Raw genomic sequence first — 24,495 nt, 5'->3', positions numbered from 1 at the left:
GGTAAATAAAAAAACATGGCGCTAAACTTTAAAAGCTCAAAGTCTGATGAAGAGACAGATGTGTAAACAGAAAATTGTCACAAAGGGGACGAGGAGTATGGGAGGCTCAGCGTAGGCAGGCTGGAAGAAGCCTGACAGAGATGCTGGCCTCAGATCTGAGTCTTGAAGAAAGAAGACTCTCTCCTGGGCTATAGCAGCAGCTTCCCAAATGATGTCCCTGTTTCTACCATTGCCCCTTACAATCCATTCTTCACATAGTAAAAAAACTGACTTTTAAAAAGCATATAAATTAGATAATGCTATTCTCTTGCTTCACATCCTTCAAGAGCACCCTGCTACAATCAGAACAAAACCCAAGCTCCTTACTGGGTCTTTAAATTAATCCATTCCCTGCCTGCCTTTCTGGATCATTTCCCATGTCCACCTACACGGACCTTCTTGCCCTCTGAGCCCACCACAGTCAGCCTTTGCATGACTTTTGCATTGCCTGAAACACTGTTCCTCATGATCTTCCAAGTTCTTCAAAGAACCCCATCTCAACTTTCTAATCAAAAGTACCTTCTTCCTTCCCTAAGTTGTTCTCTAATGTATTACCCTATTCCATTTCTCAATGCATGGTGTTATTATCTGGAATTATCTTGTACGTATGTTTATTTATCCATTTACAGACTATATCTAGCACAAAAATGTAAGCTCCTTGTCAGTAGAAACTGGGTTCTGTCTAGCTCACTTAATGCCTGGCAGATGGTAAGCACCCAAATATTTTTTGAATGAATGAATAACAGAAAAGCAGAATGCCCACCCAAAGGTTAGACAAATGTCCCAATCCACCAAACCCATGGGCCTAAGTCTGTTTTTCATTGTTTGTTTCAGGTGTAGCTCACCCACCCACAAAGTACTGAGTTTAAAATAGTGATTATCTTTAGTAATATCTCCTAACAGAATATACCTATGCCCCTGCTATCACAACATTCTGATCCAAAGAAGTAGACATTTATGACAAGACTAGGTGTTTCCTAGCACCCAGAGATAGGCATCAGATGTCTGAAAGATTAAAAAAAAAAAAAAAAGGTACAGAGGAAGGAAGCAACTTCCTCAGCAAAGCCATAGGAGGCCCTGGGCCCTCAGAAAGAACATCAGCCATTCATGACTGTGACAGAATGACACCATGAGACCAGCACAGGAAAGAAGTCAGCCCACTGCACGGCTGGGACCCTTAGCCCTAGGAACTCCGAGAGACACTGTAGAACATGAATATGAAACACTAAATGCCTATCACTTCCTCAGTTTATGACTTCTAACTTCACGTCACCCCTTTTCTGTTGGCAAGTGGGAGAACCAGTAGCGACCATACAACCATAATCGTCATCAACAGTCTTGAGCTAAGAGCTTGAGCTATCAAGGGGGCCAAGCCAATGAGACGTGACAAACATCTTTATCGAAAAGATTCCATGAACTAAAATGCAGAGGTGACATCCTTCAAAGAAGTTACAAAATCCATTATAGGTAAGGCTCGTAAGTAGAATTTAAATTTAATCATGCAACTATGTAGATACTACACTGGATGAAACCATATGGTTTAACTATGTAAGTATTATACTGAAATGTGATTTCTGCCATTATTGTTCATCACCAGCGAACAAGGGCACCCTGGAACAGGAAATTAGAAATAGCTACTTCCAACAAGGCATGACATCCCAGCCCTTCTTGAATGGATAGCTTCTCATCTAAACTTTCATTCAGGGGCACCTGGGTGGCTCAGTCAGTTAAGCATCTGCCTTCAGCTCAGGTTCTGATCCCAGGGTCCTGGGATGGAGCCCACGTCAGGCTCCCTGCTCAGTGAGGAATCTGCTTCTCCCTCTCCCTCTGCTCCTCCCTCCAACTCATATTTTCTCTCTCATTCTTTCTCTCTCAAATAAATAAAATCTTTTTAAAAAAATAAAATAAACTTTCATTCATTCAACATTTTACAAGATGCTACCACTATTCTAGGCACAAACCAATATAAGTCCCTGTAATAAATCCCTCAAAGAATGTGCAATCTAGCAGGGTAGAAACAAACAAACAAACATGCAGAAGCTGTAAAATAAGGCAATCCCGGCTAAAGCTTAGAGGATGGATAGGCAGCCTAGAGACAGAGAGGACAGCACTCCCCTAAAGAAGCTAACAGTGAAGGACAGATGGCACCTTCCAGCAGGTTCTACCAGAGGTAGAACAGCCTAAGGAAGGGGGTACAGACAAGACAACGTGTCCTCTGGGAACAACAACATTATTGTCTGGGGACAGGATGTGGCTGTGCAAGGGCTGGGAAGGACGGCTAAATCTTCAGTTAGACTTGAACTCAAGGACAGAGCAATTTGCTTCCCCCCTCCCCGTCCCAACCCATATTATCTAAGACCCAATTCCCTACATGGGGTAGGTTCTAATTCATGCTTACTAAATAAATAAGAAAATTAGCCCAGAGAGAAAAAAAAAATGAAATCAATTCAACTCACTTGGAAGTTGCTGCTGCAATGGATGTTCTTGGTTCTCCTACTCATCTAAGTCATGGAAGAACTGTGCACACTCTTGATTACCAGGAGAACCTTGTATTATGTCACTGACAATACAGGGGCATGGAAACAAAGTGCACATGGCTGGAGTGGGTAGGTGTGGTGTGTGCACATGCATGCGTGCTTGTGTGAGACAACGTGCAAATCAGGAAGGCTGGAGAAATTTGTTGGGCCCAATACCTTGTGAATGTTAGAAAAACAAGACAACTGATCTAGAAATCAATTATACTGGTGCTGTCATCCCAAATGCAGAGCTAATAATGGCTTAATTCCAGAAAGCTATCAGTGCCTAGAAATACAATATTTTCATTTTTAGAAATACATCCAGCGAATAAGTAAATGTTATTTGTAACTGCTGGTGATAGTGTGGCAGCATGATTTGTATTAGAAAAAACATACTGCACCAGGAATCGAGAGCCCCAATTCTGCCCTGCTACTGAACTTAATGCAGAACTGCAGACAGGAAGTTTGACCTTCCCAAGTGTCCCCACAGGGAGGAGGGTGATAGGCAGCGCTGAGCACCCCTGTCTGTGAAGATGATCACAATGCTGACCTGCCCCAGCTCTCTCCAGTACCCCTGCTCAGCGCATCACTCTGCATTTACACCTGCTGCTAAAAGGCAGATTTCCCTTCACCATGCTCACCAGCCTTCTGCTTAGTGAGATCTAAGCTACCTTCACTTTCTAAAATGTCCTCTGGTTCTTTTTGTAATGATGTCATCTTTAAGTCTGGGGTCAAAGCCTCAAGAAAAGCATCTTCTTAAGTGGATCTAGCAACACCTGGTTTTCAAAGGCCATTCTGAAAGTGTTTGTCATTTGCAAAACGTAATTGGCAGTTAAGGGTGAGAATATAGGAATCAAACATTTAAAGAACCCAGGGATTGCCAAATCATAGAACATGTATTTCTCTCATATATATTTTATTAGCCACCATGCGTCCCTTACAAATCACATATAAACACTTTTATATATGTATCCAAATGCTTCCATACACACATATGGTCTAAAGATTACTATAAAGACAAAAGGAGAGCTATTTATGGACCATAATCAAAGATCTAAAGCCCACTACTTTAAATGCAGTAGCACCTATAGCTACAAGCTTCAAATTCACAAGTGAGTGTGAATTTCACCCCTGCATTTTTATCAAGGACACATGTCTAGTAAAGGCACTAACCTTTGATTCCTACATATCCACATTTAGAGACTTATTTAGGCTAATACATGGCTATTCTTCACAGAGTTCTAATGTTCTTCCCTGATGCAGGGATCTGGTTCTCTTTAGTGTTTATTTTTATAATTCTGCATTGTTTTTAACTATATATTCAGGCATACCCTTATATTCAGACTAATATACATATACCCACAGAATCCTACTCTAAGTAAACACCCAAGAAGACATATACCTAACATGATCAGGAGAGATACAGAGGGAATTCATTCCATTTATAAACAATTGTGTTTATAAACCATTAAGGACACTCAGCACCTAACTACTATCGACTATAACCTAACCATTAGAATAGATCCATGTTAAAAGTTTACTGTAGGGGCGCCTGGGTGGCTCAGTGGTTTAAGCCTCTGCCTTCAGCTCAGGTCATGATCTCAGGGTCCTGGGATGGAGCCCCGCATCGGGCTCTCTGCTCAGCAGGAGCCTGCTTCCCCCTCTCTCTGTCTGCCTCTCTGCCTAGCTCTGATTTCTCTCTGTCAAATAAATAAAATCTTAAAAAAAAAAAAAAGTTTACTGTACATTTTGAGTTATTTTCCCTCCATTCTAGTCTACCCCTGCCAACAAGAGAAACTAGATGACATGACCAGGTGACATCAGCTCTCAATACTTGTGATGGGCAAATTAAGGATCTATGATGACTGACATGCTCCTCTGCCACCACGACCTAAAAGCAACTGTGCTAAACACAGGATCTGCTTTTGCATGAGTGGGACAGAAAAATAAAGAGAGAGAGAGAGTTGGGAGTCTCAGTGCACCAAATGCGAATGATTAGTCTGTAATGCAACACTGGCGTTAATTTTTAAGAAAGGTAGTAAGCAGCTCACTAGAATGTAGTATCAAGACAAATGTCACATTAGGACCCAGAGCTAAATGTGAATCAGCAGCAAACTCTCTGTCTGTCTGATGAGCTGCTCATTGACCTTGCCTTATACCCACCAATTAAGGCTTCCTGTTAGCCAGGGGCAATCTTCAAACATACTTAATGAAACAGTTATACATATAAGAAATTTAAGCCCAAATCTGAGATGGTAACACTAATTTTCTAATAGCGAGGGTGTGATGCTCTCCCCTGCGCCCCCAGGGCATGGTCCAGAAACTTGTAACAAACATTCTCCCAGAGAGCGTAGTTATTACCACCCACCAGTGTGCAGAATGACTGTGCCCCAGGGCACAGCATTATCAGCAACTTCCCCCAAAGTTTATCCCAAAGTTACTGCATACCGGAATTTGTGTTTTATAAATAAATTTTTTAAAAAGGGGGGGCCCATAAGATCTTCATGTCTTGATTCGTTCATAATAAAGCCATTTCACAGCCCAGGAGTATTGCCGTGAGGACGTCTCGTGTGGTAGCCCCTCACCCCCAGCCTGCCGGAGCGTGTGCCGGTGAAACCTAGGAGTCTGTCTTACCTGTAATCTGACTCTGTCCTTGTGGATTAAAAGGACTTGGTGCAGAGTTCAGGGAGGGCCGTGGGTTCTGAGGCGGGACACCTACTCTCATACTGGGATGAGGAATGCGCCCTAAATCACTGAGGCGGTCAGAGAACAAACTAGGTTTAGAGTCATCAAGCTTCTGTCTGTGCCCTGGAAACAGCAAATCATAAAATAAAAGCATATTAATTAGCTGAACAATCGACCATACTAAATAGATATGTGAACATACATACTGGGGGTTTATAAGCCAAGGGATCGTCAATACTGATATCTACAATGAAATGTCTCTATAATGCCTTCCATTTCAAGAGGCTTTATAAGCATCATCTGGTGGCAAGCGTTCCTACACCTGGTCTACAAATGGAGAGCCGAGGGTCCCAGAGGGTGACTTGGAGTCGAGCGTCAGCAGCGAGGGCAGGACGCTGGAACTCAGAAGAGACTCTCTGCATGCCTCCCCTGACCCTCTTGGTGACGGTGGGGAAGGTGGTTGTGTACTGGGGTGTGTTTGTTTGTTTCATGAAGGAACTTCCCTGTAGTTCAGAGAGTCTGTGCGTGTCGCACATCCTCTCCCAAAACTGGGGCAGAAACAAAGACAAACACATTTGTCAAAGGGCAATTTCCAAGATGACCATATGCGACTCCTCTTTTTTTATGTTACAACTATACCTCACCATGACTCTTCTCTGAAAAATTAAAACTCAAACCTAGAATCCCTTTAAGAGTATCAAATGGAAGTAGAGGCAAGGAAACTCAAATTCACAAGGGGAATCTGGATATTTTGTGAGACCTCAAAATCTAAAGCATATGATAAACTATGCTAAATCACAGAATGCTTTTTGACTTCAAATCTAGTACTATGATTCTGTATAAGAAACTGAAAAATACCCTTTGGGTTACCATGTGAATGTGAAAAGCCATCATTTAAAAAAAAAAAAAAAAAAGCTTTGTCTCTCTTCTAGTTTGTTCAAGTCTAAAATCTAAGGGAATTCTAGATATTAAAGAAATATGCAAATTAATATAACTAAGGTTCTAAGGCTTCTTGAAAATCATGAACTCCTTCTCAGCAAGTCTTGGTGCAACTATAACAGAAAACCTCAGAATCTTGGTGCTACATAAGTTCAGTGCACATCTGTGGAGTGGCCCAGTGGTGGGCGAGCACGAAAACGCCTCATACGTGAATGGAAATACACTATAGATTCCTTCTTCCATATTCTGTGCCAGAAGGAGGCCCTAATATGTTACCCCAATATACTGTAACTGAAACTGGAGCTGATTCAAAGAAGAGCCATTAAGGGGCGGCTGGGTGGTCCAGTGAGTGAAGCCTCTGACTCTTGACTTTGGCTCAGGTCATGATCTCAGGGTCATGAGATGGAGCCCCACATTGGGCTCTGTGCTGGGCAGGGAGCCTACTCGAGACTCCCTCTTTCCCCCTCCCTCTACCCCTCCCCCACCTCTCACTCATGCTCCTTCTCTCTCTCTCTCTCTCTCTAAAAAAAAAGGAAAAAGGGGGGGGAGAGCCATTAAGATAATGACTGGAATCAGAATCTGCTCTTTGAAGAAAAACTGAGGGAATCAGGATTATTATCATAAAAAAAAAAAACCCAGAAGGAGGATTATTAAGAGGCTTCAAGAATGAGGGCAACAGGAATACCTCATCTTCCTCTTGACAGAGGACAAGAGGAATCTATGAGGAGAGGGTTAAGGTGAACACGAGAATTTCCCAGCTATAAGCTGTCTTCATAAGACAAATTCCTTATTTTATTTGCCCCAAAATGTATTTTCCTATCTCCTTTTTCATTGCCTACCCAGCCCAAAGAAAACAGACAGGAAGCCAAGGCTTGGTAATATGAGTGTAGCTGTCTCTGCAGCCAAACATGTTCCAAATAGTCCCATTAACTGAAATGCACCCACCACCCTATTTCCTGCCAGCGTCAGTTTGGGGCATCTGCTGGAACGAGGGACGGAGACCAGGAGAAAAAGTGATCAGGGAAAGTCATTGTTTTTTATGCTGTTTTCCCTGTTGTTTAGGACTCCTTATCCAGATTATGAATAGATTTTAGAACTCTACGGGGCCTTTAGAGATTACCCCAAACAGCCCCCAGAGCGCAGTGAGCAAGGTACCCACAGACAAAGTCACTACGGCCTGTGGAGGTCAAACAACTAGCCTGTGATCTTCAGCCATTGGCCAGCCCAGCCTGGATGGTATACGGTTCCTGTCCTATCTGACCGAGCTTCCCACTCATCACGAGGCACCATCAATGCTGGTGTTCTTGCTTTATCTTCCCTCCCTTTCATGGCTGCCATGGAAGACAATCTCCCCCACCGACACACAGACCCACCTAAGAACTAAGCCCAGTGTGGTGCCAAGGCCGGTATTTCAGTACAAGCTGAAGCAGCAGTGAGGATTCCGTGACAAAGCTAATAGCTCACCCATTGCCCTCCACAAACTCCCATCAGTGCGTCTTCCTCAATTTAACCAGTTTCACAATTAAGGAGTTATATAGTACTTCTCACAGTTAGATCCATGGATTCTGTTACACACACACACACACACACACACACACACACACACACGTATTGGTGTGGTACTGCTACAGCTATAAACGTTAACAAGAGAGCTTATGGAATTGTCCCTGGAAGTTATTTTTTTTAATAGGGCCATACTTTTGGAATGGCAGATTCCCTGAGGGTTAAGGAGAGGGCTACAAGATCTTGCATGGTTCCTTTAAACACTGGGACTTTATGTGGGCTACGGGTCACAAGAAAACTTCAGAAAGTCTCGCCTCTGCTCTCTATAGCCTTTTCCCTGGGTTTTCTTGGAGACCATATGAGATATGAGCTCGGCGTGTGGATGGGTGAGTCCACTTCTTATTTCCTCTGAGCCCAGGGCTTCAGGGAAGCCAGAAGAGGCTGTAAGTGAGGTTAAAGGACCTGAAGCAGCACTGAGAAGTGCGAAAAATGGAAAAGCAGGTGAAATTTTAAAAGCTTCAATGACCTTATGGAAATTACCTTCAAATGCAAGCTACCGAGTATCTCCAGACAGCTGGCATAATCCAGGAGATACCGTTCTGTGGCTGCATACACCAAACAAAAGTATGCATTTCTTCTTGTAGATGTCTGCCCCTTCAGAGCCACCACCACAACCACAACAAAATTCTTACAGCACAAGGAAGAACAAAAGCCGAACAGGCTCTTCATCTTTCAACCATGACAAACACCGCTACCGCTAAACCACATCAGGGCTAGCACGTGAATGACGGGCTGGAAGAAGACGCCCTCCAATCCTCCACACTCAAGGAGTCCCTTAAGAAATCGAGAGCAGGGAAGACTAGGGCACACTGAATTAAATCAAAGACAGGGGACTCTGCCGCGGTACAGGGAGAACTGAACGACAGCCAAAGGGCCAAAGAGGGCATCTTCCAAACAGGAGGAAGGTATAAAGAATGGGAAACTTTCTCCCTTGCGCAGTGGTTCTTCCACCCCAGCTGGGTAAGAAAATCCTCCAGCGAGCTTTGTAAAACGTAATTTCCCTGAAGGACACTCACTTAAGCAAATGCTTAATTGCTCGCTTGCTTTCTGAAGAAGCCCTCACTATAACTCTTCAGCACTGTCGCAAGTCATTTAGAATCAGAGCACTGAAAAGGACAATAGAAATCATTTATACTGCACTTCGGACCACTGTACTTCTTTTATGAATAAGGACCCTGAATCCCTGAGAGGAGAAGTGACTTGCCCGAAATCACACAGTTGGTGGCAGGACTAGAACTCAAAGTTTCTGGTTGCTGGTCCCAGGCTCTTTTCCCTCCCACTGCCAACCAGCTTATTTCAGAGTATAACACTGCAGCACCGGGAGATATCATGGTCAAAAGTGAATTTAAAATGGCAAAAAAAAAAAAAAAAGTAATTTTCAGAAACAATTTCTTTCAAAAAGTCGAGTGTATTTGGCTGAATATGACTTTTGTTGCAATAAACTCAGGGGCAGGAGAAGAACTCATGATCCAAAGGTCACAGCATTCACACATCCTTAGAGCAAAGACGCTTGAGGAATAGTTAGGTCCCTAAGCAAGAGTGCCACTGATTGTCTCCTCCCTCCTCCCTCCCCCGACCCCTGGTAGTGAAAGGGGCCCACACTCACAAAGGCCAGTTGGGAATACTGCCATTAGGATTGCTGCTTAAAAGATCACACATCTGAAAGGGGTACGTGAAGACCTGGAAACTGTGCTGTATGAACTACGAAAACAAACTTGCCTCTGGGATGGGACTCATTTTGCCCATTTTTATAAAAGTCAACTGAGAACTAGAAATCTGCGAGGGCCCCCAGGCAGACCATCATACTTTATGCCCTGTACTCACAGCTGATCGGCTATCTTCCCCCCAAAAGGAAAGACGGACTCCTGAAGGACACCCAAAAGTGCCTCCAAAAGACTGCACCTTTCAAACACAAGGCCACCTCAACAAGGCACCACGTCACACCAGGCCCGCTCTTGCAGGGCGCAGGCGGGTCATTTCATGGATCACTAGGGCATGCATGATGTTGGGCATCTCGCCTTTTTACACTGGTATTCTAAGTCGATTTTAAGTTTTAACTTCTCTTATTGGATATCTACTTTCATTCTGGGTATCATGATAATACCATAAAAGAAATAAGTCGAGGGGCACCTGGGTGGCTCAGTCAGTTAAACTGCTGCCTTCAGCTCAGGTGATGATCCCAGGGTGCTGGGATCAAGCCCCACATCGGGCTTCCTGCTCAGCGGGGAGCCTGCTTTTCCCTCTCCTTCTGCCTGCTGCTCCCCTACTTGTGTTCTCTATCTCTCTGTCAAATAAATAAATAAAATCTTAAGAAAGAAAGAAAGAAAGAGAGAAAGAAGGCAGAAAGGCAGATGTGCAAGGGACCCTCAGTCAGGAAACAGGACCACATCTACATCTGGATCGGTTAGTCCAGCCCACATGTGCGTGTGCGGCATCTGCCCATGTGCGAGTCTCCCCAGGCACTGCAAGGAGGAGGAGAGAGACTTCTTCAAGATAATGTCCTTCTCGAGACAAACCATAAGAGACTCTTAATCTCACAAAACAAACTGAGGGTTGCCAGGGGGAGGGGGCTAGGAGAGGGTGGTTGGGTTATGGACTTGGGGAGGGTATGTGCTATGGTGAGTGCTGTGAAATGTGTGTGCCTGATGATTCACAGACTTGTACCCCTGGGGCTAATAACACATTATATGTTAATAAAAAATTTAAAAATAAAAAAAAAGATAATGTCCTTCTCCTCCAGCAGTTCACTGTTTACTAGGGAAGAAAGACAAGCCATTAAGTATAACTCAAGAAGGTTGTGATGAGGGCAATCACTAAAATGCTTAGGTTTGGGGATCCATTGAGGAAATATGAGTACAGACTACTTTAAAATATTAAGGAAGTGGTGCTTTTTGTGACTACATAAGAATATACCCTTATTTTTTAGAAGAGCTAACCAATATATACAGGGGGTAAGTGTCTTGATGACTGGTGTTTGCTTTAAAACCTTTCAGCAGAATATCAGATGAAGCAAATATGGAAAAACGTTATTAGTTATAAAATAAGGTTATGGGTATATGGGATTTTATTAAATATACTCTCTTTTAATATGTTTGAAATTTTTCATAATTAAAGAAAAACTTTAAAAAAAGAAAACCAATAAACGGTTCTTGGAAGAACAGGAGAGCCAATGGTATTGACTAAAAGGAAAGAGGAAGCTCTCACTGATGAGATCATTATGTCCTAGAAGGTCGAGTAGGATTTTGATAAGCCAAGAAGAAAGGAGGAAAGCTAGCTGGAGGACAAATGACAGAAACATGATAATAAAGATCTTGTGAGAGAAGATAGTGTGGAACACGTAGGTGATAACAATCTCAACAGAAGCACACTCTTCTTCAAATAGTTTGATGCCTCTAGTTTCTCAACCGCACTTTAGTTCTCTTCAACTCTGCAATCTGGATGGGAACCTGCCCTTTTAAGACAGATCTCTGTATCCCCTAACGAAACAGTCCTTTGGCAGGCCAAGAGCCTCCTCTGCCAGGCATTCAGGCTCCCCCCTGAGGACGGGGCGACCCGGGAGGTATTAGCTAATTTTGCTGTCAGCAAGTGTGTGAGAGGAGGAGACCTGGTCTTGTACTCGAGGGCTCAAACCCCAGGAGATGCCCACTTCAGATGTTCTGACCATTATCCTTGGAGTAAAACAGCAAGAGAGCAACAGAGCTGGGACTCCACAGCAGGTCTGGAAAACCAACAAAAACAAAGCCATGGTTCCAATCTCTCTACCCTGAAAGTGACCCGTGAAGGAGAGTGTGCAGGGAGGGGTGCAGGAACAGGGTGACGAATTTTCAAATCCTAGTTCTATTCCAAATGAAATTACTTGGAATTCTACTCCTAAGGAGGAGCCTTAGTTCATCTCAGTGAACTTGGATTACATGGTTTCCAGCAAAAGCAACGTGACAGGGTCGAGGTTACACAGACTCAAGGGAGTTCTTAGGGGAGCTGTGCGAAGTTGGGATCCAAATACTTTGTAACCATCGAGGCTCCAGATGGAAAACCCTGATTTTCTGCATTCCTATGCACATGTGAAAATGGAAATACTACTAAGAAAAGTGAAACTCCTCTCTATTTACATTCAGATGACTACATTTCACTGGTGGTTTGTGAAAGTCTAAAAAGCAAAGGCCTATACTCCTATGACACTTGTAATGTCTCATTAAGCCCTCTGCCTCTCCCTGACACACCCCTGCCCCCAGTACAAACAGTTCCAACCGGCTTCTCCTCGAATTTCCTTATTTCTGTTAATATCACCACTTTCTAGTCTCCGAGGCTCAAAATCCAGCCCAGGTATACCGTTGCCACCTCCTTTTCCTGGACCCCAGCATCTGGGTAAGGCCATTCCTAGTTTCTGCAAGAAGGGGCCCCCACTTTCCAGTCCCACCAGAACCACTCCTGGCCTCTCACTTGTAGCTAATCCACCAGATAAGCAGGCTGGAGTAAACAAAAGGACACCCACGAGTTGTATGGCCGACCTTGGGAAGAGATTTAATGGAAATCTCTAGGCCTGCCGAAAATTTCCAAAATTTCTAACGTCTTTTCAGTCCCTACATCCTAACATGATTCACCTGCTCAAAACCTCTCAACTGTCTAACAGTGTCTATTGAATTAAACAGAGCTCTCTGAGCCCGGCAGGGAAAGTAAAGACTTGGAAAGACTTGGAAAATAGGTTCTGAACACACGTGGCCACTCTCATTTCCAATGGCTACAACTGTACTCCTCCCCACCTAAGCTCTACTCACACTGGACTACCCATGGCTCTTCAAAGAGCCGCAGTTCCTTTCCCCAAACTGTCTCCCCCAGCTCAGAATACCCTCTCCCCATCACCTCCATTTGGCCATCACACTGTTCTGGTCTTTTCTGTCTCTAGGGCCTCCATGATCCCTCTGGTTTCCACGTCAGCAAGCCGAAAACAGCTACGACTGTTTTTTGTCTACTACATGTGGTTATACTTAAGTGTAGTAGGCATTCAGTAAGCATTAACTGGCTCTGAATTGATATAAAATATTTATACGAAATTTCAAACCCTATTATCTTGGAGTCTTCTGGACTTGACTAGGGACCCCTTGAGGATGGGTGTCATGTCTCATGTCTAGCACCTAACTTGGGGCCTGGGTACAAAGAAGGCCCACAACAAATGCTTACTGAATTAATAAATAAGAACACTGGTAAATTTAAAATTACCTCTCCTTTTATCCAGTAAAAGAAAGGAGAGGGGGAAGAAAAAAAAAGAGCTAGTCATTGGGAAACATTTCCCACAGTAAAATTGATGAGTCTATAATCTTTGCTGGGAAAGGCTGCTGAGTCATCTTTTTGCTAAGAGTATGCTGTCTGGTTCAGGTCAAAAACTATTTCTGGACTGGAACAGTAAAGCGAACTAAGAAATTGCCTTCATGCTTCAGAAGCCTCTAGCCCCTCTGAGCCACTAGGAGTGAGCGGCCATGCGACAGGACATGTGTATGGGGGCCTCAGAGCTCACAAAAGACAGCTTGTGAGAGGAGACAGCCCTAGAGCCATGTTAGTGTGTGGCTTCAGACAGAGGACCACAGATCATAAACAAATCTCCTTCCAGGAGATTCTTCTCTGATGGCATTTCAAAAATGAACTAACAGAGCTTCTCTCTAAGGGCCCTTCTTAATATATAAACCAATTTCTGAAGGAAAAAAAAAAACTCCTAATCACTTCCACATAGCTTCAAGAGCTCCCTTTCAGCTCTTGAACAGAGTCAGGCATGTAGAATTCAAAGTTTAACAAGGAAGAGGAGAGGAAGAACAATTTCACCCAAGAGAGGGCTGAAGCCTTCCAGTCTCTCGGGTAAAAACATAATTATGGGAAGAAAAAACATAATCTACTCAAGAGACATAATTACATAGTTAAGCCATAGACTCCATAGAAATATTCTAGGAACTCCAGTTCATAGGAAAAAAAAGGTTAAAAACTGAATTTGCTCTCTTTTAATAACGAAAGGCGCCAGTTTAGATCAGTGAGTAAAAAGTTCACTCTCCCAAACTTGTTTTTTAAATGCAACTGGATGCATGAGAGAGATCACTGAAGGACAGCCTCTTTCAAAATCTAGGCTCCTAGAGGCTCAAGAATTCAAGATCTTTCAATAAATATACTAATGAAAGAACTGTGAAATATTAACATGCATGTATAGTAACTGTGAGTTCCTTTATAAAACTTTTGGATTTCAGGCTGTGGCAAATCATGACCATCAAAGACTGAAGGGGAGATCAGGCTCTGCCGGTATCAGTCACACATCAGGGTATAGCTTCTAAAAAACATATGCTTAGAGTGTAATCCTTTTTCTGAAATAATGGACTCAAAAAGCTTGAGACATCTAAAGAAAAAGAAACTCACGGGAGGCAAGAAGGAAAAAAAAAATGCTTAAAAAAATTTAAAGAAAGACCAGATGAAAGTATAATGGAAACACACAAGGGGAGATATAATAGTTTTTGCAAGCAGGGGGAAAAAAGAGCTCCCAGAGAACCTGGCTGACTTCACCGTAGCCCCGTTCCCAGGTCCTAAAACATCCCTCATCTCCTTGGCCCCTCTACCTCCAGATTCTCTGGCCCTGAACAGCTCTCTTCCTGCTATCCCTGACTTCTTCCCCCCTGTCATTTCCAAGGGATGCTCTTTCCTCTTTATTCCCATTTCAAAGCAAGACTACATGAATGAGACTTTTTCAGAGCTGGGAGAGAATAGGGATTTCTAAACCATGTTCTTCATTCTAGAAAAGTAACCGATATCCAGAAAAAGTCCTGTGACTTGTTTGAAATCGTGGAGGTAGGCAGTGACACTGGAAGCCAGTCCCCTGACAGGCGTCAGCCCTCCTTTTCATACAAGGAAAGGAAAGGAGAGGGGGTAAAGGCTGAGAAAAAGAGGCCCAGAAAGAACGGAATAAGAAAAAGCAGAGAAGGAGCACCTGGGTGGCTCAGTCGTTAAGCACCAGCCTTTGGTTCAGGTTATGAACCCAGCGTCCTGGGATGGAGCCCCACATCGGGCTCCCTGCTCAGCAGGAAGCCTGCTTCTCCCTCTCCCATTCTCCTTGCTTGTGTTCCCTCTCTTGCTGTCAAATAAATAAGTAAAAATTTTAAAAAGGAAGAAGAAAGAAAGAAAAAGCTGAGAAGCTTACTTCTGAGAATTCATTACATTATACCTGATCTTTCCAACTCCATTTTATCACCATGCCTCCCATCCTCCGACTAATCACAACCCAACATCCACAACCATCCTGGGCCATCTGAAACTGCATCTCTCCCTTCAGTTTCTGGGAAATGAACAAAAGATCTCTTTCTCTATGTTTACACTTAGCCCCCCCCCCCAAATTCAGTAAAACTTGTTTTACTTCTGAAAACATTTCCTTTGCCTTCTTTTACTCTAAGATACTTCACACACCCATCAGTTTTGCACCACTAGCATTTGTAGAGACCCCACTGAGAGATGTAAAGATTTTTTTAATGGTAACATTTTAAGCAATGGAAATGGTAGTTTCCATAGCCGAACAAAAAGCATCACTGTTTATTTGCCAATAATCCGGCTAAACATGGATGGCATTATTCTTCAAAGAGGCCAGTGACAACCAGCCTACAGACCGTCACGCAATTCCTGGATCCTGACTGACTGTCCTTAGCATGCGATCATCCTCTTTCTCTTTCATTATTATGGTTCCGGACATACGTTATGTAACCTTATGCATGTCTGAAGCAGAGAAAGAAAATGGTACGTAAAAGTAACTGAAAAGTATGAAGGGCTCGTCTCTCGACACACGCCAAGACCAAAGGAGAACATCGTTTTCCATTTTCCCAGCTCCGGAACAGGAAGAAAATGTTAAAAAGTAATAACCCGGGAAAAATTCAGCCAGCTCCTGCAGCCCCGTCTTGCTGTGCTGAACGGCAGTGAAGATCACAGACGAAATAAAAAGAAAAAGACAGAAAAAGAAAGGGCGGGGGGGGGGCGATTTTCTTGCTTCAACTGGACCCAGTCCAGCTGGCGAGAAGAGGTGGTTTTCTTAACGCTTGCAAAACCTGATTACTTTTTTAAAGGAATGAAGAAGAAGGAGATGTAAACACAGCCATTAAACCAGATTTAAGGTACTTAGCTTTAATCTAGTCTAAGACCTCTCTGATTGTCTGCTGTTCTGCAGTTCTCGGCTCACTAGACATTAATATGGGCAAGTCAGGGTCTTCTGAGCAGTGACGGCTGTCAGCGGAGCTCTGTGGTTACCCTCTCAGGTCAGGCATGGAAGGAACGGTGGCTTAAGCAATAATGGAAGGATGTCTGTTGTGTGCCGTGTCTGTCAGAAGTCTGTTTTACTACATTAAAGGGCTATTGTGTTTATATCTACACAACGGGTCTTAAACAGATTGTTTAAACACGATTAAACAGGAGATGTCTTTGAAACAAGCCCCCTAACAAAATTCAGATGGGTAGGGAACTGAAAAATGCCATTGACTATATATATTTTTTTTAAAAAAGATCATTTCTAAGTTGCAAGGGAAACATGATATAAACTCCAAAAAGAAACAGTTAACGAGTTAAAAGCAAAGAACGCCCCTCCTACCTCAGCACGGTTTCCCAATGGCATAGCGTTCACCCACCTGTCTGCCCACCCCTCCTTAAGGCTCCTGCACCACTTACTAGAGTCTTGATAGACAGATAATTGCTTTCCTCACCCGAGGGACATGAAAGGAGTCTATTGTGTTAATCCTGGTATTCTTCTCTTCTGTGAACTCTGAATAAGGAACTGAGAACTCTACCTCTTCATTCCAAAACTCCTGGAGTTCACTCACACTCAGGTCTGCTAAAGTGTTCTTACATTCCAGGCTGTCACGGAAGGTGCCAAGTATTTTGAGTAGGATCAAGTTATTGTTATATAAAAGGGAATCGAAAGGACTGCTAAATGGAGTTGAGAGATAGCAAGTTTTAACCTTTTTTCTCAGACACAGATGAGAAAAATGCATTCTTTTCAATCCAAAGGAAGTGGGTTGGTGCCCATTTCCAGGCTTTCTCACACCCCTCCCTCAAGGGAAGAACACTATGGAGATGCTAGCTCCAGAGTCCATTTTTTTTTAAATATTAAAAAAAAAAAAAAAAAAACTTCAGGGGATGAAAATGAAAACTTTTCTGTTTTTCAAAAGCAAGTGTGGCGTTAAGTTTGAAGGAGCTCTGTCTGGCAGCTTCATGCTGAATTATTTAATCAATGACAGTTTGGTGAATGCTTTTCTTTTGTCCGTGTGAGATGTATGAAGTGTTGACTTTTCCTCATAGACACGTACACTGGTATCTCTATCATGTATCTCCATCCATCTCTATCTAGCTATAACTGTGCAGAGAAGGAGAGGAGCACTGGTAGAAGTAAAGGTGATACCACCGAGTTCCAGGTCTTTTTCAGATGATGAGGAATGCCGTCCTTGAGAGACCTAACATGCTTTACACTCTGTTTACACCATCACACCACAACCCCTCCCGACTACGGAACACAGCTTTCCTTGCAACCCGGTGTTCTTCCGGATGAGCCTAATGAGATGCTGGTTGGTTGTTTTGTTTTGTTTTTTCAAAATGGCACATCTTCAGGAATCTAGGACACTCACTGGGAAAGAAGTAATGCACTCTAAAAGGGGACATAACCAATAAAAGCACAGCATCTCTTATCCTTTCTCATCGGGGTCTTATCTCTTTCATGGACCTTTCACTGAGAATATTCACAGAAAGGATATCATTTCTGCCCCCAGGATAGGCTCTTCCCAAGAGTTAACTGGCCTAATGGCTCAAAAAAATCCTACCGACAACCAGGGACACTGAACACTAAAATACTGTCCAAGAGAACTGATGATTGCCCCACAGGGAGTAAGAAAAATACCGCATGCCTGTATCAGGAGGCGTGGGTTCTGCCACTGATGGTTAAGTTGTGAACTTCTCCGGTACAGAATCTTCTCGTCTGTGAAATAACAGACTACCTAACTTCCAGTTCTAAGAATCGATGATGCTATGGGTGTCTCACCTGTCACTATGGGCTACCCACACACATAGACACACACACACAATTAGTGAACTTATTTAAAAAGTTCACTAAAAGACCCAGCCAGCATGTGACTAAGTAGGAGAATACTGTATCTAAATCCGGCCTTGACTACACAAGTAGAAAACCTGCATTCTGTTCCTAGCTTTGCTGCTAATTTGGTTGCGGAGCTGTGGGCAAATAATCTATCATCTCTGTGACTCAACCTCCTCATCTGTCAAATGAGGATCAAAGTATGTGCATCGCAGGAATATCACCCAGAAGGAATGTAACTGATAGAGGCGAAAACATCCCACACAGGTAAAACCACTATGCAAATATGCCATCCATGCATCAATTAAAATTTTCTGTGTGCCCTGAACTGTGCTAAACCAGGGGGCTCACGACATACTGGGAGAGGCATCGTGTAAGCAAATCACTGCAGCGACGTGATAAACACCAGAATCAAAGTCTAACAGGCAAAGGGGAACCAAATAATAAATGCTTAACTTCCAAGGGTGGTCAGAAAGGCTTATAGAAGAGATGGCATTCAAGGAAAAGTAGAATTCAATCAAGCAAACGTGGAAGAAAAAGACATTCCAAGCAGAAGGAAAAGGAAGTGCAAAGACAAAAAGATTAAAAAAGTGTGGAGTGAAACAGTTTGGCTGGAGCTCAGCCACGAGGGGGTGGGTGGGAGGTAGGTGGGCAGGTCAGATGCCGAAAGGTCTTGTCCACCACATTACACGGTCTGAACTTCACCCCATAAGTCCTGGGGGACCCCAGTGGTATTTGCAGCACCATGTGCCATGAGCTGATTTACAGTTTAGGAGGACCACTCTACTTGCAGGGGAAAACAGATTGAGAAGGGAGTACCATCAGAGGCATGGAGCTGGAGAAGAAATGGCTTTTGTGGGAGATGCCAGGAGATGACACTGAGAGGGGCAACCAAGAGAAAGCAGTGCTAATGGGTACAAGGGAATGTGGGTGAGACGCACAGCAGAGACACAGAGGACAGTATAACAGAACGATCGGACGGAGAGAGGATGAGTCTCTGGTCTCTGGTTCAGTCACCTAGGTAAACTGTGGGGCCCTCAAAACTGGTAAAACCCAAGGGGGTCCCTATCTGAAGACAGAAGTTTGGTGGAAGTGGAGGTGGGGAACCCCAGATATCGTGTGGGACATGAGTTTGAAGCGCCCGTGGGCCATATTCAGCCCTTTCTGGGCCAAGTCCCCAGTAGGACTGTGGCTCTGTACTTAAACTTGCACAGGTCAGCAAATAAGCAAAATCTGTTGTGGTCTAAATACGACACTGGGGTTGCCAAAATTAGAGCCAACCTCATAGATGCAGGAGAGCAGAGGAAAACAGGGATCAAGAGCAAAACTCTCTACCATTAATGGTCTTTCCCAGCGTATCTTCTGAGAAAGGCTCCTTCCTGATCCCCAGGGAGCCGCGTATGAGAGTGCTTCTTGTCGTGCCATTGGTGTTCCGGAGACATAGGAAGATAAAATAAAACAAACACAGTCCCTCATCTCCGCCCTCCTCCTTTCTGCGCTCACTCCCGTTGTCCATCAGAAAGTAACAAGCCCTGAAAGAATCCATACAGGGATAGAAAAAAAGAATCCATCTGTTATGGATGGAGATATGGCAGGGGTCCAATGCAAACAGCACGAGTGATATCATTTATAGAACAGCAACCTGACTAATAAACGCCCATAAAAGGACTTTGGGGGGAAAAAAGGAAAGTCTCAGCCACCACGTTGGCCTGAGGGTTTTTAGACCTCTTCCTTTTCCCTCCATGAAAGCTGAACTCCAGAAGTTGCTAAAATCTAAAACAATTTAGAATTACGATTAAAGAAATACGATCATCACCTCCACTGGTTTAATTTCTCCACTTAATTTCTATTCATTCAAAATTAGGCCCTTAGCTATTCTTTTCATTTTATGTAACAGTTCACGGTATAAATTTTTATTCCTTAATCCTAACCTGAACACAAACTTCAATATACATTTAAGAAGTTAATTCAATTATCTGATCTACTTTGTTCTACTGAAATACATTCAACTGAGTATCTACAACGTGCAAAAATATTATCCCACTGGTACTAGTGCAGGTCCAGCAGAAGTCCTCAACAACTACTGAACTAAATAAAAAAAGAAAATTTTAAAAAAAAGGAAACACAAAATTGTTAGTGTACTAGAGAAGCAGCGCTGGAACTTAGCCCCTACCGCAGCGAAGGCTCCAGATTAATAGAGAACGGAGCAGACAACAGTTAAAGCTGAAGGACCAGGCTAAAACTTCCATCTGCCGACCTGCAAAGGGGCCAAGGTCAAGGGGGAGGGCTGGGAGAGCTTTTTATGACAAAAATAAAAAAAAACTCAGCATTAGTCTCCTGGAAGTCACCATCTGTCCACCTAGAACTTAATATTCAAGAATTTCTGCCAGTAAGTTGAATTACTGATAACTCAAGATTCAGATCAAGTACTTTCACTTCAATAAAATCTTCCTTCCAAACCCCCAGACAGAAGTAAAACTGCTTCTGAACTTCCATGTCACTTTGGCTCTGCCATCTTCTTGGGCCCTTTCTCATTTTCTATCACGTCTGTCACATGGTCCTAGTCATTGAGAGGCATGCTTTAGCCTCTTCCAAGACTGGGCCTCTCCCTGAGCCATTCACGTGACTAAGTCCTTGCTGAATTCCTACGGCCCTTTGAACGCACATATGGTAGGTGCCTGGTACGTGTTCACGGGATAAATATGAGTGAGTCCAGAATGCAGGTCAGTGGTTGGCGGAATCCATACACCAGCAGCCTGTCCACCTAGTAAAAACCAGTTCTCATGATAAAAACACCTAAGGCAACCGAAAAGCCTTCTAACCTTTCAGTCACAGCTCTCTTGCCCTCTTGCTCTCCAGTCTGAAATGAACAGCAAGACTCAATACCTAGAAAGTTCTTGCTAGGAGTATGGCACTCAAGGAGACACTTGAACTTCCTACCTTTAGGCACAGTCAGAGTAAGCTCTACAGAGCCTGGTCCTTTTCAAGGCTTATTAAAAGAAATGAACAAAATCAACTTCTGCTTAGAGTCCCTCTACAGGAAAGATTAATAAACCAGACCGCAACCCCCCCCCAAAAAGTGAGATGCATAATGAATCATCACAATGTACACACTGTATTGTCTTCTTAAGTACTTAAACACACAGAAAAACTTAAATATATATAGAAATGTATATATTATATATGAACATAAAACTATTGTGGGTGTTACTTAATATATTTACCTAGTTTAGCTCTTCCCAAAATGTTCCCTAGCCGCTGGTGTGCACACTGCATTCCCTCACTTTACCTCTCACTCTGACACAGCTCTCTCTGGGCCACACGAGTACCATGACAAGCAGTTACAAAAATTTTCTAGCCACTGAATCTGCATGAAGGTCCTGGGAAGACAAAATATAATTATCCTAACCTCAAGATGTATTTCCAGTGTTGACAAATCACATGTTTCACTGAATTAAGAGTCCTTTTTCTCTTAAGAACCAAATCCCTTGGCCCAGCTAATAATTCACCACGTGTACACCTGAGGTGGCCCACCTCCTCCCAAGCACCTTGTACCTGTTGGCCACGGTGGCATTCATGAAAAAGGCAAGAAAACATCTGACTTTCATAACGACACTGGAAGAAGAAAACTTGACATTCATTCTCAAACATATGTGACTCCTTTCAAGAACTCCTGACTCAAAATTTCAGAGGGAAGTGGCCCTGTAATAACGTCTCTTCTGAGAATAGTGCCATATGGTTTTAACAGAGGTTTATTTCCTGAACCCAACGAGGGCTGCTGATTCTCAATCCAACGAAAATAATTATGCAGACAATTTCACTCTATTACTTGCAGTGAAACCCATTCTGTGTGGTCCACACATGCCCACTGACACCTTCAAAGAGACATTAAGCCATTTTTATGTACCATACCCTTAATGGGTGGAATGCAAGGTAAATTTCCTTGAAGATTAGCACCTGTCGTCATGTATAAGGCACCCCTACTTTGACTACCACATGTTAATTCTCAGAGTGGGTCAAAAGGAGAGAGATGAACAGACTTCCACGTTGAGTAACAACTAATTACCAGCCAGATATTAGGGAAAACACACACATACACACACACATACACACACCAAGAACCAGAAATACTGCATCTCCCAAAGTCAACAGCACTGCCGGGAAATTATTTCAGACACAATTGGCAGGTAGGAGGACTGGGGGAGGGGAGGATGGGGGGAGGGTAACAAGAACCACTCCCTTGTGTAAATTTTAACAACATTCAACTGCTAACCTTAAAATAATCAGGAGAATAGGAAAATAAAATCCCTTCAGTGCAAAAGCTGAACACAAATACTGTAAAAATAAAGATTTAAACCAAAGAATACAACCATTAAATAGTGCTTTCAAAGAAGACCACCCTTTAAGTCTAAGAATATTCCCTAAGAACAGAGTACGCCAACCCACACCAGGTTGCCCCTGAACCTGAATTTTATTATAGCAGTTGGCTATGAATTGAACTAACTCTCCCTTTTCAGACTTTGAAAGATCGCGGAGTTTGAAAATAAACCCATGAAAATGACTTTTTAATTTTGCCAGCGCACTTGGCGTGTTGCAGAAGGATCCTTGTCCTCCTGTAAGATCGGTGCCTTCCAATGCCTGCCTACCCACGTCTCTTAGCATCGGTGAGAGAAACAACCCCCCAAAAAAGAGCCAAGCCTCTCTAGGTGTCCACAGGAATTGCACAAAATCAAAGTAAAATCGCAAATATTCTTTAAAAGAAACAGACAGACTTCAGGGAAAGCAGCGTCCAGGCCCCCCCAAGGTCAGGGCAGGAACCAGATACACAGCAGCACAGCATTAACCACAAGGCAGGCCCAAAGGCTGTTCCAGGACTGTTTTCTTTAGACTGCCTGAAAGTCTTGCCAAGAAACAGACGGATGCTGCTGAAACAATCTCTTCCACAGCCGGGCGTCTGGGTTCTATGACAGGCAGCCCTGCTCCCGTGTGTGGGGCCCATACAACATAGCGAAAGCTTGGGAGGGAGTACTTGGCAGAATAGGAGAAAACCCAAGGATGGTCTTTTTTTGCGGGAGGGGGGGAGTGGAGAATCTAATTCCAACATCATGCACATTGGATTAATACCTTGCCTCTCTTGCTGATACCTTGGACCTAAATTCTGTTTCTCACTTTCCCTATTTGTTTCTGTATAGGTACTTACTGATCGGCCAGAGAAATGTCTCTGCTCACTTTCATTCCCAGGAATACTTTTACATCTCATTTTTTGCACCAGCCAACACGAAGGCATTTTTGTTTCTAACAATCCAGGGGAATGTTTGAATAAAAAACAAACTGGAAATCTTGAAATTTCTTAAAAACAGAAACAATTGGAAACTGCTTAGCCATGCATGAGAACTATGTTGCCAAGCAGGTTCTGGTTGAACTTCGTTTGATTAAAAAATAATTCTACTTCCCATCATTTATCAGATTTATTCTCTTAAAACATTAGCAAGTACCAAAGTTTTACTTCGACAGTGTACTGCTAAAACAGTAAAAGGAACAGAGCTCTATTAAATAAAGAAAACCAGCCGCTACTCTGTGCCCTTCAAAGGAAAAAGTCAGCTCAATGAGAAAAGGAGGGTTAACCTGAAAAATTAACTGTCAACAGACCTAGCTTCCAATCTCAACAGAATAATGGGATATCATCTTCTCAACAATTCTATTCCATTTAAATAGCTTTGAAGATGCCTGGGGTGAGGAGTATGGGTATTACTTGAGTTCTACAGAGGAAACAAAAAAAAGGCACAAAACATAAGCTCTGCTTTTTAGGAATTTAAAAACACAACAATTCCCTGATTTATATCCTTAAACATCACCTGAACACTTAGCATTTTGAACCAAAGCTATCCACACCCTTTACGGTCAGGAATTCCTCTGGTGTGGACCTGCTTTTTGATGTTACAAACCTGGCGAAGCCCATGAGTGAGAATTACTCCACCACGTTTTTTAAAAGTTGAGACATTTTTGTTCAAAAGAATGGGAAGACCTGGTAATCTCCTATCCCCACTCTCCACCCCACAGTGTCCCTGCATGTTAACATGGCTCCTGGTTCGGTTTTCTATTATCCTTGGCTTCAATGGGCAAAACTAAATAGCCATACCATTTTAATTACCACAATACCATTATTATGGGTTTTTTGGAGTTAAAGCTCAATTTGTGGAACCTGAATTCACAAAGTCTATAAAAATATCCCTAGGACAAGGTGGTAGAAGGAGTGAGTTAAAATGAATTTGTTTAATTTTTATGGAAACATTTTGCCTTCCCCAAAGACGCAGTACCTGCCAGAGTCTCTCGCTAACAGGGTTGGAAGCGTGTCTTCAAAGAGGTGAATTACAGGGGCGCCTGGGTGGCTCAGTGGGTTAAGCAACTGCCTTCGGCTCAGGTCATGATCCCAAGGTCCTGGGATCGAGCCCCACATCGGGCTCCCTGCTCAGTGAGGAGCCTGCTTCTCCCTCTCCCTCTGCTGCTCTGCCTGCTTGTGTTCTCTTGCTCTCTCTGTCAAATAAATAATAAAAATCTTTAAAAAAAAAAAAAAGGCAGTGAATTATAAAGGGAAACTGGCCTGCAAGTGGGACGTTAAAATGGTGGGACATTAAAATACCCAACCTCCGTGTTACTGAAGGCACG

At 43.2% G+C, this 24,495-nt stretch overlaps 1 protein-coding gene across 4 annotated transcripts in view; it reads right to left on the bottom strand.

Moving 5' to 3' along the window:
- Window positions 1-24,495, bottom strand: part of RUNX2 (RUNX family transcription factor 2) — a gene marked incomplete at both ends in the record, with an annotated part of 205,001 nt that overhangs the window by 46,524 nt on the left and 133,982 nt on the right. For 2 of the 4 annotated variants that reach the window (XM_080805739.1, XM_080805740.1), the window contains one exon: window positions 5,190-5,363. The exons of the other annotated variants lie outside the window; for them this stretch is intronic. In XM_080805739.1, coding sequence (XP_080661865.1) covers window positions 5,190-5,363 — 174 coding nt within the window. The remainder of the gene's footprint in view (window positions 1-5,189; window positions 5,364-24,495) is intronic. 4 annotated transcript variants of the gene reach the window in all.

Source organism: Martes martes (genome assembly GCF_963455335.1).
Source record: "Martes martes genome assembly, chromosome: 6".
Lineage (NCBI taxonomy): Eukaryota > Metazoa > Chordata > Mammalia > Carnivora > Mustelidae > Martes > Martes martes.
The sequence above is the reverse complement of the archived record's forward strand: the minus strand, read 5'-3'. Positions and strand labels throughout refer to the sequence as shown.